The sequence below is a fragment of the Leptonychotes weddellii genome, chromosome 15 (genome assembly GCF_054177405.1).
Source record: "Leptonychotes weddellii isolate Sample4059 chromosome 15, ASM5417740v2, whole genome shotgun sequence".
NCBI classification, from domain to species: Eukaryota; Metazoa; Chordata; class Mammalia; order Carnivora; family Phocidae; genus Leptonychotes; species Leptonychotes weddellii.
This window is the reverse complement of record NC_138383.1, coordinates 10,762,503-10,781,835: the sequence shown is the minus strand read 5'-3', so window position 1 is coordinate 10,781,835 and position 19,333 is coordinate 10,762,503. Positions and strand designations below refer to the sequence as shown.

Here is a 19,333-nt window from a genome sequence, read left to right as displayed (position 1 = left end):
AAAGTTTGCACTTAGCAGCAGGAGACGCAGGACTCTTGGACCGGTGACCCCAGAATCAGCGTGAGGAAGTGAGAACAGCCAGAGGGGACGGAGCCCTTGTAGATGCGAGTCATGCTGCATTAGCTGCATGGATTTCGTCTGCGGATCCAAGCCCCTAGCCCCACCCCAACTGTGGGGCCTCTTGGAACAGATGGAAAGGACATGTCCAAGAAGAGCACCCAGCAGCAGAGCTGGGAAAACATCTACTGAGAAATCATCGAAACCCTATACCAGACAGGACAGGAGTGTTTCTAAAAGCAAAAAACTGTATTAAAAAATCAAAAGACCCACCACTGAATTCTTTCTTGAGAAAGTACTGGAAGCTCTGTCGGCCCTTGGGGTCTCGGATCAATTCACTGAAGTTGAAGGCCCATCGTTCCACCCGCATCTTGGTTGGGATTTCTACCCTGCAAGGATGATGATTTGTAAATGCACCAGACACTCAATTCAAGGCACAGGCCCCCACTAAGCTCACGAGTCCCATGGCCCAGGGCTCAACCCAGTCCTCCTCCCTCAATCCCTGCACAGACAAACCACGTAATCACTTGCTAGGAACATGCAGCCTCAGATAAGTCCCCTGGGACTCATCTGGAAAGCTGGTACCCCAGAGGTAAGAAGGATGCTCACAGCGAACAGCCTCACACTCCGGCCGGCTCCCTTCTTCTTCAGGGCAAAGGAACACAGATGCCCCCCTCCAAGGCCTGTGGAGACTGGCCAGTAGAGGGTCGGTCAGGCTACCCCACCAGACCAGAAGAAAATTCCAGAGCAGCACCGGTGATGGGTGCTGGGGTCACTGCCACCCCACCCCACGCCCCTTCACTACGGGAGCACAGGCGCATCTAGGAGGAGTCGATGATTCTTCCTGTACCTGCCCGCAGGCCCCGAGCCCCAGGCAGACCCTACTGTCACTGAGGCACCCTCCCTCAGAGCCCGATCCAAGACGCAAGTCCCAAACCACTTCCCTGTTAGAAAAGGTCTTGATGCTCCCGGGTAGGACATTGGAGCACAGCTGGCTGAGGTCTAACATTCCAGAAAATGAGGAAAAGAGTTGGCATTTCTCCTATTCCTTATAAAATTCTCCAGAACCCAACACAGCCCCTCGGAAACAAAGGTTTCCAAGTCCACGACACCACACCTCCCAGTAATGTAGCAGCTAGAACCGTGGCCGGCTACGATTCATGGGCTCTAAATCAGCCAAGCAGGTTCATGCTTTCTCTGACAAGAGCGTGAAAACAGTAACAACCCTGTACTAACATTAAGAGCCACCATTTACAGAATGTCACCGCCTGGGAGGCACTGTGCTTTACACGCACGTCACTGGGTCCTTAAGAGAACGCTGTGAGCTGACCCTTGTCAACCCCGTGTTATTGCTGAGAAGACCAAGGCTCACACAAGAAGCAGATCCAAAAAACAAACAAACAAAAACAGTGGTGTGCAAACTTCAGCATGCGTCCGAATCACCTGGAAGACTCAGACAAACACACACTGCGGGGCGCTATCCCTTAAGTTCCGGATTCACAGGGGTCGGTGGGGCCGAGAATTTGCATTTCTAACAAGCTCCCCAGGGATGCTGCAGCTACTGGTCCAGGGACCACACTGGGAACCAAAGCTCCAAACTGGTGTTAGGAATCCCGGCTGTTCATCAAAGTCAATGGCAGCTTCTAAAAACCACTGGTGAGGATAAGAAGGTAGCCTGGGCCAATTAAGAGGCTTTGGGGGTGAAGGCTGGACATTGGGATTTTTTTAAAGATTTCTATTTCTTTATTGAGAGAGAGAGAAAGAGAGAGCATGAGAGGGGGGAGGGTCAGAGGGACAAGCAGACACCCCGCTGAGCAGGGATATTGCAGGGGCATCTTGTGTCCATCCCGGGACTCCAGCATCACGACCTGAGCCGAAGGCAGTAGCTTAACCAACCGAGCCCCCCAGGCGCCCCTGGACATTGGTTTTTGTTTGTTTTTCATTTTGAAGCCTCCCAGGTGATTTTAATACAGCTTTAAGATCTCACCCATTCCGAACAAGGCTTCCTGTTTTCAGTGGGACATTTGGTACCTCCCGTGTTCTTTTCCCCAGCAAATCTCTGCCTCACGCTTCAATACCATATTCTCCATTTCATTTAAAATCCGGCGGCTCTCCACACCTCTGTCCCAAGCCCTCCCGGGACAACCCTTCTCCTGGCCAGGTGGCTCCACCGTCTCCTCACGGATGGCGGAATTCTGCACATCCTTGCACACAAGGAGATTCAGGTCACTTCTCTGCCCTGACACCCTGGGAGGCAGGCGTAGGCTCCAGAAAACCACCACAATAACTGGAGCCCCCAGAGTGGGAGGGAAGCTTCTCCAGTGGGTGGTTCTAGAGTCTTCAGCTCTGCAAGTGACACTAGTAGACAGGTGACCCCAAACTCCAGATGAGAGCCCTCTTTAACCCATCAGCTGCCCATAGCAGGCCAGAAGGAATGGGTGCAAGGGTTCCCCAAGCTATGGGAAAGCTATGTCTCTCCACTGAGCTGGATCTGTCCTACCTGCATGTCCTCAGGCCTTACGTGGTAATGACTTTGGTGGCGACCTGAACTGTGGTATGCACCTGATGCTCTCGATCTTTCCCATCACCCCACCTGCCTTATCCACTCCTACCAGCCCCTTCCTTCCTCCCCTCCTCCTCCATCTTTCCCTCTGGTGTGACTATTACACCTTCTCTTCTTCCTTCATTGGCTTACGCTGTCTTTCTGCATTTCCGCCTTTGTCAAGAGCCATAACTGTTTATAATTCACAAACAGAGCAAAGGAGTGAGTGGTATAATTGCCAAGGCAGGTAGAGGGCCCTGCCCTCCAGGACCTTATTTTTCCTCTCATTAGATGTCAAAAATGCAAAGCCATAAAAAAGATCGTTTTCTTTTCAGAAGCAATATATTGTGAATACAGAGTTACCGTCTGACCCAGCATTTCCACTCCTAGGTACACAACCAAGAGAAGTGAACACATACGTCCACACAGAAACCTGGACACGAATGTTCACAGCAGCATTATTCATAACAGCTAAAAGACGGAAACAACCCGAATGTCCATCAACTGATGAATGGATTTTTAAAAAGTCTATCTCCTTACAGTGAATATCACTCAGCCATAAATAAGGATGGAGTACTAATCCACTGCACCACCCAGATGAACCCTGAAAGCATTATGCTCAGTGGAAAAAAGCTAATCACAAAAGATCACATATTATACGATTCCATTTATATGAAATGTCCAAGTCGGCAAAGGCACAGAGAAAGTAGTTTTGGGGTTGCCTAGGGCTGGAGGGGTTTTGGGGGGTGGAGGGGTTCTTACTTGGGTGATGAAGATGTTTTCAAATTATCTGTGGTAATGGTTGCATGACTCTAGGAATATAGTAGAAACCAGTGTATTGCACACTTTAATTGGATGCATTGTATGGCACATGAATTATAACACAAAAAGCTATTTTTTCAAATACATACAATTTGGCATTTAAGTCCCAGAACTGGGTGTCATCTGTTATCCAAGGATTGCTAGGGAGGCAGCCTGACATGATGGCGTCATTGGACAAAAACTGCTCACTGTATTTGACGATCCTGAAAAGCAAATGGAAAATGATTTCCTAGAAGCTCAACACCCAAGAGACGAAATCAATACTCAGGTTGATTGACCAGCCTGTCCTCCTTTCTCTTTATCGATTTAGTTACATACTTATTATTGCCTTCTTAGAAAAACGCTCTAATAGCCCTCGGGATTGGCAGGTATTTGACAGGATCTGTCCCTGTTCTACTCGTGAGATGAAACATCGTCTTCCCATCCAATTCCTTTGCAATTTCTCTGCCGCACCTATTCCATTAAAATAAGGCCTCTTTATATTATATCAGGAGTTTTCCAAATTCAAAGCCGACTCGGTTTGTGTGTGCTTAAACCAGTGTCTTGGCGCCATCTTGGAAGCATGAGGTTGCCATGGTCTCTCTGAGATCCTCACATCACGTTCCACCCTTTGTCAGGAGAACCCCTACATTTGGGAACTTAGATTCATCATTCAAAGCCTGGGGTCTCAATGAGGTGTGAACCCCACATTCACAAATGTGAGCAAGAGCTAATTCCTTCTCTGTGAATTAGACCTTCCCAGGCAACACATTTCCTAGGTCGGCATACACATGAGACACCTACTCTAACATCTGCCCATAGCTAGGCGATTTCGATAGAACAGAACCCATGCCCTAGAGATATACCAGAGCATTAAGTTTATAGTTCTGTGACAAACTCAAGCTCCTTGGCTTCATTTCTCCCAAGACCCTCTTATATTTCTCAGCAAGACCTTTACAGTGGAGCAGCTGAAGGGAAGAAAAAAGAAAACTGGCCTCAGGTCCAACCACAAATGATGTCAAATTCTGGTACTGAACCACTAAAACAAATAAAAATTGGAAAGTGGGTGTAAGAAGTATCCAATAGCCTTGGAGTCTCCTTCAATGTGCTTTCTGTTTGGTTTCATTAAACTGGGTTTCTGGAACATCACTGTAGATGGGTTTCACTTTATCATAAAACAATGATGATCATTATAACCTAAAGGTGAGTGTCCACTGAGTATATGGGTACATGCCCTTCTGTGACCAATGGAGCTCAGCAGCTGCAGACAGAAGTGGTTGAAAAATGTGGGGGAGGTCAGGGCACATTTTCTCAGGTGGGTGGTTTTGCAAACTAGGGATTTGGGAAGATGTAAAAAGATATTTGAAGATTTTTATGGGAGCCTAACTCCTAACCATATTGGAAGAAAGGCACTGGGCAAAATACAACATCTTCCATCTTGATCAGTACCATTACTCAAGTCTCATACAGTCAAAATAAATGAGTAGTCACGTTGTGCCTCTCCAGAAATAAGCCATGTGTGCAGGAAAATCTTAGTTAGCAAGGTGGTCCTAAAATGAAGTCCACATTTTAGAAGGATAACTGCTTACATTTGGGGGGCACTAAATCCTTTTGTGTCTCCCCAGTAATGTCGTATGGGGGACTGGATCAAGGTACCGTGAGTGTTCAATACATCAAATGTAAATTTCCAATTAATTGTAACTGGATTTTAAATCGAAGATTAACAGTGGACATTTAATAATACACTGAACCAGTAAACGTAACTCACATATCTCTAATAAATTTGAGTGGGTACTCATAGGAACACGGGCTACTGTGGATCCCCCACAGGGTCCAGGCTATGAACTTTCTATTCTTCCCACCTTGTCCATCCACACATTAGTGGATTCCAAGAAAGGTGAGGCTTGTATAAAACCTCACCCATCCCTGATTTTGCCTAACGCAAGATGAGACCTGGACACACGCAGACTGAGGACCTAGGAATTTAATCCTTAAAAGACTGGTTTCATCCTTCAGAGCTCCTTAGGATCTTATGTCAGCCCAAGACTGCTCAAGTTTGCCTTAAAGCAGAAGGTTCTCCTCTTGTCTACCTCTTGTTCAAACCTCAGCAAGACCAACAAATTAGAGACATACCCTCCGAGGGACACTGAAGACTTCACAGTGGACCTCATTAAGGCCTGTTGGTAATACATGATCTGGAAGAGACACAGTGGTTAAAGGATGCCCAACTTCCCCACCCTTGAGTGCCACTAACACCAGCCCTTACACGCGCCCTCCAGAACCAGAAGCCACTTCCCTGCCATCCCACCCCCTCAAGCCACCCACCACAGTACTAACAGGACACAGGGCCACAGCAGACAGGTGATCCCAAACTCCAAATTAGAGGCCTCCATAACCCATCATGTATCAGTCTGGGAAAAGGCACCAATTGGAAATACAGAAAGTTCTAAGGAGCATTAAATCGAGACATGGGGACAGATGCTGGGCTTTCCCCTCAGGTGCCCCTGACTCACAGAGCAGGGCTAGCCTCAAGAGCCAATGCCTTCCAGGGCTCTGTCTTGGGCCCTGGACACAAGATTTGCCAAAATAGGTAGTGTGTCTATTCAGAGAGATTCTGAACGGCCCTGTCATTGTAGGAGCAGGGATCGGGGTAGGGAGGCAGACACTATGGCATCCATCCCACGTCCTTCAGATCTGGGCCTTCTGATGTTGTTTCATATCCTCAGCCTCAGCACCAATCCATTTCGATCTTACAAAAGATGCTTTGTCATTCTGTGCGGTCCATTAATTTAGAAATAATTGTTTGAACATTACACATCATTTTTCATTTCATTACTGAGGGCAGAGCATAAAGTCAAAGTACATATAATTTGTTAGAGGATTGAAAATCAAACTTCCCTGGGACTGGGAAACTAATTACCTCTTTTCTGACAGCAGTGATTGTTTGTTTCTGTAAAAACAAAGAAGCAAAAACCATTAAACAGATGCCATTAAGTCATTATAATTCAAATACCCATTTGAGAAATAAAAATCCTTGCCCATGAAAAAAACAGTTTCACCTTTTCTTACTTAAAAGACAGGCTTTTCCCATGACCACCGTCACTGGAGAATTAATTCAACTAAGGCTCTGATGAGGGAATGCATATGATTTACTACTATAACTGTACACTGTTCTCCCAAAAGCCAAGATGATTCAAGACTATGCTTGGGATTGGTCCCAATCTACCATAGTGCCTACAGAACCATCCTAAATGGGATGAGACACAAAGTTGGGAAACAAATATGCAGCTGGAAAGTTTGTTTCTTTCCTCCCAGGAGAGAGCTCTGAATGGTGAGATTCATTCCTCAGGTATTCATAACAACTTGACCAATACAAACTGGCGGTGGGGGGAGCCACATTGCCAAACATAAAGCACACAATTAAAAAACTTGAGACCAGCGTCCACCGAGAGCTAAGTCCTAGAGTGGAGCTGTACCAATGTAGATCATATCAGGTGGGTCCTATCCTCTTGTTGAAGCAGCTGAAGCAGGTTCATGCCTGGGGTGAGCTGCATCCTCTCTCTGGATTTTTTGCGATTGAGCAGAGAAAGGCTGGCTCTCAAAAAAGACTCCATGTATAGGCTCTTAGAAGCTCCTGGAAACCATTCAGACCTGCCTCCTACTAAAATCCTTTATAATCTGACATGCTTCCTTAGCATCACTTTTCGGCTCTATGCAACTCTCAAAAATTGGACATAGTTGGTGATTCCAGTCCTGGTTTTTCTAGCTTTGGTTGTGTCCAGGGGCCGCTTGGTACTGACTCTCATACTTTAAATTGATCATCTTCGTTCCTGGCTGCCGGTATCCAAGCAGCTGAATACAACCAGATCTTCACTGAGAAGAGAATCAGAAGCCCAAGGAGGACACTGTTTCCCTTAGCCAGTTAGTAAAATAAGTACTGGGCCATGAGCCCATTGACAAGGAATGGAGGAGGGTCTGATCTGGAATGTCACATACGTAACTCTCCTTTCTAACCCATGCGGGGTTTCATTTTGCTTCAATGGATTGCTTTTATGTAACTGCTTTTCATAGGAAACCTTTTTTCCAGGGTGGGAGAGTAGGGAGAGTTATCTCAAAAATTAAATGTAGGTCTCTCTGTTCTGGACTCACACACACCCTAACTTCTTCCTTCATAGCACTTACCACAACTGTAATTAAATATTTGTTTGTGCCATTCTATTTCATATATGTATCACCCACCAGGCACCATTAGGAGCAGGGCGACCATGCCTGCCTCTAGCCTAATTTCTGGTGCACAGTAGATGCTCAAAAAACCTCAGATAAATGATAACTGCCATGTGCTTGGAGGCCTAGAAAAATGGAGATGTATTCTAAGCTTAATAGAATATTTTTCCACCTAAACAGTTGAAGACACTCCCCAAATGATCCATATTTTGGCAACGACACTGATTATCTGTTTCTATTGTCTCTTAACATAAGGCACTGTTTTAGAAGACTAACATTTCAGGAAGAAAAGGACCCTGGGACCAGAGTGGCTTTGCATTCAAATCTAATACAATCAGACTCTCTTGTTAGAGTGTGCTCAAGTGGATTAAAAATCGTATCTACTGGTCTACACCTTCTGTTCAAAGTGGACTCCGGACCTTTGCCTATAATAGTAACCACTTAGCAATTAGTGCAAAGCAATTTACACCTCTCTGATCCCTTACAAAGTTTAAGGGAGGGAAGTTTTCTTATTCTGATTTTCAGCTGGGGATACCTAGCCGCTGAGATATTACAGCAACTCTCTCAAAACCTCCTGCTCAGCAACTGGTTGAGCCAGGATTCAAGCCTAGATTTTCCATTTGCAAAGCTGAGGAGTGATCCATGAGGCTCAGAAAAAAAGCCTACACTCCTCACCAGTTCCTTCTTTGCCTTAAAGTCACGGGTGCTACACCGTGGACTGATTCTGTCCGGCCATTTAATTTAAAATTAAAACAATGGGGCGTCTGGGTGGCTCAGTCGTTACGCGTCTGCCTTCGGCTCAGGTCATGATCCCAGGGTCCTGGGATCGAGCCCCGCATCGGGCTCCCTGTTCCAAGGGAAGCCTGCTTCTCCTTCTCCCACTCCCTCTGCTTGTGTTCCCTCTCTTGCTGTGTCCCTCTCTGTCAAATAAATAAATAAAAATCTTAAAAAAAAAAACTAATTAAATTAAATTAAATTAAAACAGAGAGATAAAGCCCCAATCACAAGATGCAACAGAAAGACAGGAAACACTCTTTAATCAACACTAATGACAGAAAAACAAACTCCCAGCTGTAAGAGAAATGAGATCTGGCGATCTGACGCACAGCAAGGTGACTTTAACTAACAATACTGTTTTATATACTTGAAAGTTGTTAAAGAGAGTAGATCTTAAATGTCATCACCACACACTCAAAAAAAAATCCTAATTATGCAAAGGGGTGGAGGTGTTAACTAACCTTATTGTGGTAATCATTTTGCAATGTATGCATAGCTCTAATGATCACACTGTACACCTTAAATTTATATACATATGTCAGTGACCTCTCAGTAAAGCTAAGGAAGAAAAAACACTAACAGTGGTAAAGATTGCAATCATACTAGGCCTGTGCTCAGCAGCCAGAGTGCCTGAACACCCTCCTGCCAAGTGCCCAGGAGCCAAGATCAAACCTCCTGCAAGCATGGGACTCCTGAGTGGACCAACAGAGACTAAATGAGCCAGATTCTCAGTCTGCCTGTCCTTCTCTGGGCTCCGTGGGGAGCCCTCCCTGCAAGTCAACCACAATCACACACACTCATCTCTCCTCCACCTGGCATGGCCTGGCTTTTAGCCTAATATATTTCTGGGGCCATTATCTCAGTCTTTGGTCTGTTAAAATATTTCATATTTTAATTCACTTTATTTGATCGTATTACCCCACTAGGGCTTCTGCATCGGTGGTGCGGTTTGCTGACTGTTCTCGGATTTCCAGGATTACCGGCCACCCTCTGGGAGTTGGACAGCAGTGGATTTGGTTGAATCGGAGGCTTCCCCACCTCTACCTTGGATTTCCCACATGGATTTTACTGGTTTCTAGCTTTAAAAATAGCTTTCCATGGGATCAGCTTCCTCTAGATGGACATACAGGGCATCTCTGTCCTGTTAAGGGTTTGTGGACATAGGGATGGTGCAGGAGAGGGTCCTGGACTTTTCTAAAAGACAGAAAGGGAACGTGATTGGGGAGGGGAAGGGCGGCTTAGGAAAGAGAACAGACTTTCAGATTGGGCCCAGGTCAAATTCTTGGTTCTGCCACTTATTGGCTCTATGACTTTGGATGAGTTATTTAGCATTTCAAAGCCTCTTTCCTCCTTTGTAAAGGGGGATCACAAAAGGGGGAAGGCATTAAATGAGATAATACAGAGAGGTGACTGGCACAGAGCAGAGGCTCAACATACTAGGGCTACTGAGTAGGGTTCATACACTATTGCTGAGAGGAGGCACAGTGTGGTGTAGACCCTAATTACAAGATAAAACACAAGATGCCCCTGCAATATTTGGGACATACTGATACTAAAGAAGTTACTCGTGGTTTATCTGATAATCAAATTCAACTGAGCATCCAGTATTTTTATTTGCTAAATCTCATAAGCCTGTCCATGTTGTTATTACTCAACCAAAGGCCATAAAAAAGACATTAAAGTGAAGTCATTAGAAAACACACACACGCGCACGCGCGCACGCACACACATTTCTAACCAATTCAAGACAACCACTTCATGACAACATAAGAAATAAACATTTTTTTCTCCTTGTAATTCATGCACAAACCCGTTGCCTTCCCAACAGTTGGCCCTGCTGGAGGGAAGTCGCTTCTTTATTCCTCATCCGAGTGACACACTGTGCTACTGTAAGATTCTCTGCCTAAAGAATCTTCAAATACTACACATTCTTGGAATTCTAACTTATTCTTTTTCCCTTACAGGAGTTACCCAAATAGGGACGCTTCTAGAGCCTGTTTACACAGCTCTGTGGCTGGCTTGTTGGCCTCCCAACCCCGATGCGGGCTGCAGATAATTGTCACAGGGCAGGAGGGGTCAGTCAGGTCATGCCCTGGGAGGACCTGGGGCCATTAAAGACAGGGGTGTGGGAAGCAAGGAGGAGGGACAAGCAAGGACCTGGGACCAGGCAGCCAGGCAGGAATATGCACTGAAACAGAGGTGAGGGGTCGGGCAAGCCACAGAGTGAAACACAAGATGGGGACAACCATGAGGAATCGGGGAATATAGGCACTGAGAGCAGAGAGAGAGTCAAAAGTCAGAATCCAGGAAGTCTGGGGACTGACGGAGTTAATGCAAAGCAGACAAGAGATGGGAAGAAGCGACCTGCCCAAAGAGACAAGAATTTGAGGTCGCAATCCCCTGAAGTAGTCTGTCCTGCCGCGAGCTTCCTGATCAGTTGGAGGCAGGACAGATGGCGCTATTTGCAGGGCCAGGTGCAAAATGCACATGCAGGACCCCTCATCCAAAGAAAGCATTAAGAATTTTAAGGCGATGCCAGGCGAACACTAGCCCAAGCGCAGGGCCCTACTGAGTGCAGAGCTATGGCCCAGTAGGCAGGTCACCCCCCATGATACTGACCCTGGGTGCAGACTGGAAGGGTGCGGTTGGGGGCAGGGGCCGGTGGGGGGGTAATAATGGGGATCAGAAAAGAGCAAGAGTCACAGACCTGGGAAGTCACAGAGCCAATAAATGACAGAACCAGGAATTTGACCTGAGCCCAATCTGAAAGTCCATTCTCTTTCCTAAGCCGTCCCTCCCCTCTCCAATCACATTCCCTCTCTCTCTTTTAGAAAAGTCCAGGACCCTCTCCTGCACCATCCCAGAAATGACCTCTCTCACAGCATGGCGACCATTAGGATAATGACAGCTACTGTCCCTGGAGCGCCTCTGCATGTTGGATGCCATTCCAGACACTTCACATAAATGACCTCATTTAATCCTCGGAGGAAGGAGCTACTGTTATTCCCATTTTATGGGTAAGGAAACTTAAGGCTATGAATAACTCAAGAGCTTGTCCAAGATCACATGTCCAGGGAGCGGCTGAGCTGGGACTCATGGTGAGATCAAAGCTTTCTTCAACACACCACACTGGCCCTCATCACAAAATGACTACGGTCACCCTGTCGGGGTCAGGAGAGGAAATGCCAGCCCTAGGCATACCACCACCCATGGCTAGTGCCTGGCCATCATTTTATCTCCTCAGTGAAATAAAAGGAAGATGGGGGGCTGCGTGTGCCCCAAGGTAGGGGAACTGAGAGAGGACACGCTCTCTGGGTGCGGCCTTGGGACCACGGGCAGGTCCTCCCAGGGCTGGGCGGCCACACCAACCGGTGGCCACCAGCCTAAGGAGGTGGGTCACCCGGAGCCCTAGGACACCGCCAACCGAACAGCCTCTTTCTTACGCTTGCTGGTGTTCTTTGAGGTTATTTGCCTCCATTTAAGGAAATCAGGCATCTTTTCAAGAATTTACTAATTCTCAGAAATGGCCTCTCTCTTCAAACCAGCAATGAGAGATCTTCTCCGGAACGAGACAAAAATCTAGAACCTCTGCACGCCCAAGGCCTCACAGGGACACTTCACGTCCTCTCAACCCTCTCCCCTCAGGGCAGATAAACTGGGAAAATCGGGGGCCACTTGGTCAGTCAGCGGGAAATGCTGCCAACACATCAAACATGGCACCAGCCTCCGTCCCCCCAGTGGCTGGGCCTGACACACACTGGGGCTGGCAGAGAGGGAGAGGCCGTGCTCGCATGAGAATTACGGTTCTTTATTCTTCAGAATACTCCAGAGTAGCCAGAGTGCAGACAGGAGAAAGAGAGCTGGTGGGAGAGAGAGAGACAGAGAGAGATGAAGGATAAACAAAGTGAAAGCACCCCCATGTCAAACATGGCCATGGGAGGGACAGCCCCCAGCCTCACGCACTGTCTGGTGTTCTGACTCTGAGCATCTGGCAAGAAATGCGTAGTAAGTGCCAGAAGGTATGCTCTTCTTCCAGCCTGACCGCCCATGAGCCTGAAGATGCTCTCTCAGTGAGAAGGGGTCTGGTGAGGCTCCTTGGAAGTTACCCCCAAACAGCATGGAGGATGGAGCACCTCAGCTCCTCAGCTGTCCTCCCAGAGCTGGAGTGTAAGGCCCCCTGCATCACACACACACACACACACACACACTCACGCACGCACACACACACACGCACACACACTCACACAGGTAAGCCAAATCCCAGCTGGCTAGGGGTCAGAGTAGAGTGATGTGCTTTCCACCTGTACCCTCCCCTCCTCCACACCACAGAGGTTTCCAGAACTGCCAGTTATCCATTTAAAAAAAAAAAGCAAATCTTCCACCCCGGTTCAGTATTTTCCTTGATGATTCTGTTTCCATAGCAACCAAGCCTACAAGCCTCAGCAATTATCTGGCATCTGACGAGGGGAACGTGGAAAAGGCCGTGAAGGCTGACAGTGCCGTGGATGTATTAAAGGCAGGATCACTTTGAGTTGTGGGCAGGGGACCTAGCAATGCCCCAGGGGACGCCCTCTGGGGACTCAATGTCCCCTCTCCACGTGGACTCCATCCCTAAACCCATGCCTCTGTCTCTGCACTGGTGGGGGTCCCCACAGCTATCTTGAGTTCCAGGTCCCAGTGGACTTCCTTCTTCCTCCTTTCCAGCATATTCTTCTCACCTCCCACTCACGCCTTTAGGTACTGCCAGGGCTTAGAGATGACACATGAGGCTAAAATGTCCCTGACCCCTTGCTGCCCATGGACATTAGACAGAAAGCAGTGGAACCATCTAAGACTAGGTCAAGTGTGTTTTAGGCTCCATGATTCTCGGTCGGGCCAATCTTGTTTCCCAGGGCACACTGGACAATGTCTGGGGACATTTGTGATTGTCAGGACTGGGAGGCTGGCAGGGAAAAGCATGGAGTTACTGGGATCCAGTGGGTAGAGTCCAGAGGTGCTGCCAAATGTCCCACAACATGCAAGAAATCCCCCCCAAGGAATTATCTGGCCCCAAATAATAGTGCCATGGTTGAGAAACCCTACCCTGGATGCCTACTGTTTCAGCAGCTTATGCACTGCATTTCTTTAAATAAAAAATGGTTTTAGGAAAATGGCCACCCATCTTAAATGGTGGCCTATTTGGGAAAAGGGTCCTTCTAAAACTAAAAGCGTAAGAGAATCTTTGCAAAGGCCCCACCCTACTGAGATGCAAAAGAAAGTGGGACATTCTAGGTCATGTGGATTAAGGTTTAAATCGGAAGTTGATTCAAGGGTTTTGAGCCTGGGGCCTATAGTCTCCAGGACATCAGGGAACTGGCTGAAATTGTGTGCAAAATGTCTGTCTGGGCATCTGGGCGGAATGGGTTCATAACTTTCACCAGATTTTCAAAGGGGGAACTGCCTTGGAAAAGTCTAAAGCCCATCCACATAGATCCCATTTGCTCTGACCTGCACTCTACATTCCCTCGTCTATCATCACACAAGACCCTTGTCATGGCCCTGTCCCTGACACTGGAATCACAAGATATCTTTCTGGCAGTCCCAAAGGGAAGACATCATTGCCCCAACAGACACAAACAGACAATAGTCGTGTGGACAACTCCCCAGCCTAAGAACCTGACCTAGGCTCTGCCCAAAGTATGCAGCCGAGACCTACCTGGTTTACCTGGACTTCATTCGGATTGGTCACTCGGTCCAGGCCATAGTCCAGCACATTGTTCATTCCCGGCTGAATGGAATACAAACAATGTAAGAACCACCACTGGAAGAATCTCCAGTTTCTGATTAACTTTGGATCTTGGCCAAACTGCCAATTATGAGACTGAGCTGAGAAGGGCTTGTGGCTTAGCCCATGGGGAACCACAGCTATTGTAAGACCCTCTGGGTGAGCTGGGAAGCTTCATGGGGCTGTTCTACCACCACAGCATCCCCAGAACCCAGTAGGATGGATGGGTGGGTGGATAGGTGTGTATAGTGGTGGGTGAATGGATGGGTAGATAGATGGATGGATGGACAGATGTATGGATGGGTGGATGGATGGATGGATGGATGGAAGGGTGGATGGATAAAATCAAACTCAAGAGTTCACTGGGATTAGTACATAGGACTCTCACTCCTCTGGCAGTGCTCCTCCCCCCTCCCCCTCCACCTACAGTGCAGTGCTTTGGAGAGTCCAGGCTTCAGTCAGCACCTTTGGGTTCCAATCCTGGATCTGCCACTTCTTAGCAGTGAGGAAGATTTTGGAAACTACTTCTCTCTACACTTGCTATCCCTCCTGAGAAATGGAGAGGATCCCTCCTACCTGTCAAGTTCTTGTTGAGGATTTAACAAGTTGATGTGCAAAGCACTCAACAGAGGGTAGCAGTTACTGAGCAAGGGCCTGTAGTCATTTTAAGATGGCATATGTAAAGGCCTGGCCCAAAGTGGGGCCCTCAGTCTTTACCAGTCCCCTTCTCCATCAGGCAATGAGCTCTCCAGCCAATCTTGCTTGGTCTCTCCCAATTCCTCCCAGCAAGTTGGGTCTTTCACTTCCTTCTCTGTTAGTTTGGTGCAGGCCACCATCAAGTTCCCAACACATGTGATCACCCAGGCGCACTACACTGAGGCAGGAGGCCACTGAGCTTTCTCCCAATCAGATTCAACCTCATTAGGATCAGCCACATGTTCAGCTCAGAGGTATGGTTGCCAAGTAAAATACAGGATGCCCAGTTAAGCTTGAAGTTCAGACAAATGACAAATAATTTTGATACATGATTTACATAAAAATATATTCCATATGCTTTTAATATAAATATACAATCAGCATAAAAATAGTGTGACATGAATCGTTTGCTGTTTATCTGAAATTCAAACTTAGCTGGGCATCCTCTGTTTTACTTGCTACATCTGCCAACTTAGCTCAGCAGGCTACCATGGGGGCAAATATTGGGCACACAGCAGAGGCAAGGAAAAGAAAAAATAAGTGGGGAGAAAGACAGAGGAAGGGAGTGGCTGTCCTCGCCCCAGTTGTCACACCCAAGGACCTCCACCAACAAATACTTATCACGCACTTCCTAAGGCTGACATTGTGCTCAGCCTGAGAGCCTGGGGGGAATGTGGCACTTCCAGGCATCCCCAGCTGGCATCTCAAGGCACCTCTGGTCTTGTGGGCAAGGCACTCGGCAATTTATCACACAAATGATAAATTAGAGTTGTGACAAGTGCTATGAGGGACAATATGGAAGTCCAAGCCAGACTTCAACGGGATGGAACCTAGCATGAGGGCAGGGGCAGGGGGTGGGGGTCATCAGAATCTGTGCCTTTCCCTCAAGTGAGTTCTAGGAACTGTCCTCTCCATCTGGTACAAAGAAATCCCCCCAGGGTAACTGAAGACAGACTTACACACACACACACACACACACACAGCCCACACTCCTGGCCCCTACAACCTCAGCAGCTTCGGTGCAGTTGTGTGCTCAAGTCTTGAATTAGCTCTCCAAATCTTTCCTTTGAACTTGACCCACGCTCTGATATCACTTTGGCTGCCCCTGTGCTCACAGGTGCACCTGCACTAACAGCAATCAGCACAGGGCCGCCCCCAGCTGCCCAGACCAGGCGGCCTTGACTCTGAGAGCTGTAGCCACCCAGTGGGCTTCACGACCCTGCCAGTCCATAGAGTACCAGCCCCTCCTGGCTTTCCTCCACTCTGCAGGCGGCCACCCATGCCCTCCTGGCTGCCCTGTCTCCTGCCTCCTCCGCACATCCCCAAGGTCTCAGTTGCTCCCAACTGAGCCATGGTCTCATCCCAGCGCCCTGACCTCAAAGCCGCCCAGGGGGCTGCCTTTCTACCTCTCCTGGCTTGGAAGACTCCCAGAATCAGCGTTCCGGAGCAGCGCCAGGCCGGGAGCTGATGGACACTGCTTGGGGACCCTCCACCACGTCCCTCCTGTCCCTTCTCCTCTTCTGTTCTCCTTCATCATCACTCTTTTCCCTAACGTATCAGCTCAGACGCTTCCAGTGCATAGGACGGAAAACAAATAATAAAATCCCAAATAGCTGCATAAACAGAATCAAGCAGGGGAAAGAGACAGAGGTGGGGCTACAGTGGGAGGCGGGTCTTGGCTGGAACATCAGTCCCAGACCCGGAGCTGACGCAGGACCCCTGCCTCTTTCCAACTGTCCTGCCTCCCTGTACACTCGGGTGTGCAATCGCTTCCGTGTCCGTCTCTCCGCCAGACTGTCAGCTCCTTGGGGGCGCAGGCCACCGTCTGCCCTGGCTCATCATTCAAACATCCCCCCTGCCTAGCCAGCACCTGGCACAGGGCGGTCACACCCACCAAATAGATGTCGGTTTCTTTCTTCATTTGACTCAGAGTACGTGGGTTTTCCACCTGTTTTTATGACATCACATTATATGTCGGACCATCTTCCCTAGGTCAATAAAGGGCCCTGGAAAATACAATTTTAATAGCTTCCTGATGTTCCTTCATGTGGATATCATCTTGTATTTAAAGATTTAAATGTATCTATTTATTTATTTAAATTTATTTTGCAGTTTCTCTGTTGTTGGACATTTAGCCTGACCTCGACCAGAAACGGAAGGCAGACTACCTTCTGCCCTGGCGAGGGTCAGTGTTGGTGCTGACACGAAGGCCAGTTGGATGATATTCAGACGAGCCACCCTGTGATTCAGAGCACACCGTGCCGCCGTCCCTGGACCATGTCCTCCATACACCCGTGGTCCCTACGTCAGCAGACCCTATCCTCAGGAGACACCGAAGTAGCAGACGGCACAGCAAAGATGCATGGAAGGCCCCCGAATGACTTCTCTAAGGGAACCATTGATTTACACAATGAACTGTGGTTTGCATCCTGCCCAGATCTGCACTCTGTTTCATTTGGGTGAAAAAACAGGAGAGGAACATCACTTTCCTTCACTATTCTCCCCTTGTCGACCCTGTCCCCAGCGCCCGGATGCTGAGTCCCCGGCAGCATCTGGGCTCAGGGTGGGGGTTGGGTCACGTCCCTCAGCCACCACCACTCACCTCCGGGCTTGGCCTCTGCCCATGATCGTATCCCTGATACAGCATCCAGCACCACAGTCCTCCCCACCCCCTTAACCAATCACCCCTCACCTTATCTCCGGGAGATGCTGCTCGCCTGTTACAGCAATCTGGATTTTGTGCCCCTGGAGCTGGGAGAGGGGCCGCACGTGGGGGCCCCGCCTACAGCAGCAGTGCATGAGACAGACGTGGATTCACACCCCAGTGCTGTGCCGCCTACCGGCCCTCTCTGAGCCTTGATCGCCCCATCTGAATGTTGGGGATGGGGAGACTCCCTAGTCAGCCAGCATCATCAGGTACTTGGGATCGTCCACACCAAGAGCTTACCATGGGCACGTAGCCGGGGCTCGATGAATTTTAGCTGTTATTTTATGCCCAGCACCAAACTCAGCCAGCACGGGGTCAGGGCCCGTGAAGGTTTCACAGATCAGTGAAGAGACAAGGGAACAGGGGACCCGCTGCGTGACGGCAAGCCATGTCCCACACTGTGACAGTTGGTTAGACAGTCCACATACCGGCTGCTCAACGCTCCACGGAGCCAAAAGCTTTGTTTGCCTGGCTGGCTTTTTTCCCACCGAACTGACTGTTTGTTTGGGTCTCCTGGAGACAGTCTGACAGCCCCTAAGCTCCTGGGCTTCACGGGTTTGTCAGGGAGACTGCTCAATTTCTAGGCTGAGACAGACTTCAAACAGGATGCTCTTCAAACAGAACGCTCCACCGAGAGGCTGCCGGTGTTTTAAGAGAGTCCGGGAGAGCAGGACCCAGATGCACCCCAGCCTCAGCGTGGACTGCTGGTCCAGTTTGGACTCAGGGAAGCAGGACTTGCAGAGACTGGGTGTGAAAACGGTTTTGTGTCCGTGGGGTTTTACGACAGTTCCAGGGACATCAGAACCTCATTGAGAACTCGGCCTCCCAGCGCTCTCCAAGAGACTGGCTACCTTTGAACCCTAGCATCATGTTTGTTAGAGCAGAGGGATTCACGCGTTGCTCTAATGACTGAGGAGGTGACAGAAAGGCCTTCAATGCACTAAAACATCACGTGCCATTTGTGGTGGGAGGCAGAAGAGCGCAGGGACCGGGAGAGAGTGCTCTGCAGTCTGACCCTCGCTAGCTGTGCAACTCTGGCAACACCCCTGAGCCTCAGCTTCCCCATCTGCAGAATGGGACTAATAATAGCACCTTCCCCACGGGGCTGCAGAGATGAAACAAGAGAACGAACGCAGAGTGAAGCCTAGCACAGTGCCCAGCACACAGTTATGTGCTCAGTTCAGGTCAGCTGCGATGATGATGGTGGAGGTGGAGGGAGAGGAAGTGGCAGCAGTGGGGGAGGGGGTGGAGGCGGGGCAGGTGATGGCGGAAGCAGTTGCGTTGTCAAATGCAGGGACTTCGGCATCACACTGTGAGGAGTCACTCAGCCGTTGATTTGCCTGGCATGGGGGCTGAGAGCTTGCCCCCAGAGAAGTCGGGAGAACTCCAATCATCTGCTTTGCACTTGGTTCCCTACGGGCCTGCTGGTGGCAAGGACAGAGGGGAGGAGAGAGACCGGTGGCGGGGGGGGTCTTGGGCACAGTCAGTCTATGCCACTTTGCCAGGTGGGTATTTCCCCACCACGGAGTCTCTGCAGGTAATGTGGAAGCCGTTCCCTGCAAGGAGCGGGATCCCCTCCATCACAAGCACCACGGGCAGCAGGGCATCTTGCCCAGTGAGGGGCTTCCCCACCATGTGCCTTATCCCCACCCAGGCTCCCCCTTCAGGAACAGATGATAGAAGGCAAGGCTGAACCATGCCAGTGCCCTTCTCATACAAAGATCTCACTCCTGAGCTACAAAGGGGGGGGGGGGGGGGGGGGGGG

At 49.0% G+C, this 19,333-nt stretch overlaps 1 protein-coding gene across 3 annotated transcripts in view; it reads right to left on the bottom strand.

Moving 5' to 3' along the window:
- The window catches only part of RGS9 (regulator of G protein signaling 9), a 75,832-nt gene that overhangs the window by 22,263 nt on the left and 34,236 nt on the right, over positions 1 to 19,333 (bottom strand). For 2 of the 3 annotated variants that reach the window (XM_081804611.1, XM_006741901.3), the window contains 5 exons: positions 14,097 to 14,168; positions 6,321 to 6,350; positions 5,534 to 5,595; positions 3,511 to 3,624; positions 331 to 446 (listed from right to left, as the gene is read on the bottom strand). In XM_081804611.1, coding sequence (XP_081660737.1) covers positions 331 to 446; positions 3,511 to 3,624; positions 5,534 to 5,595; positions 6,321 to 6,350; positions 14,097 to 14,168 — 394 coding nt within the window. The remainder of the gene's footprint in view (positions 1 to 330; positions 447 to 3,510; positions 3,625 to 5,533; positions 5,596 to 6,320; positions 6,351 to 14,096; positions 14,169 to 19,333) is intronic. The other variant, XM_006741903.3, reaches the window with a different exon arrangement.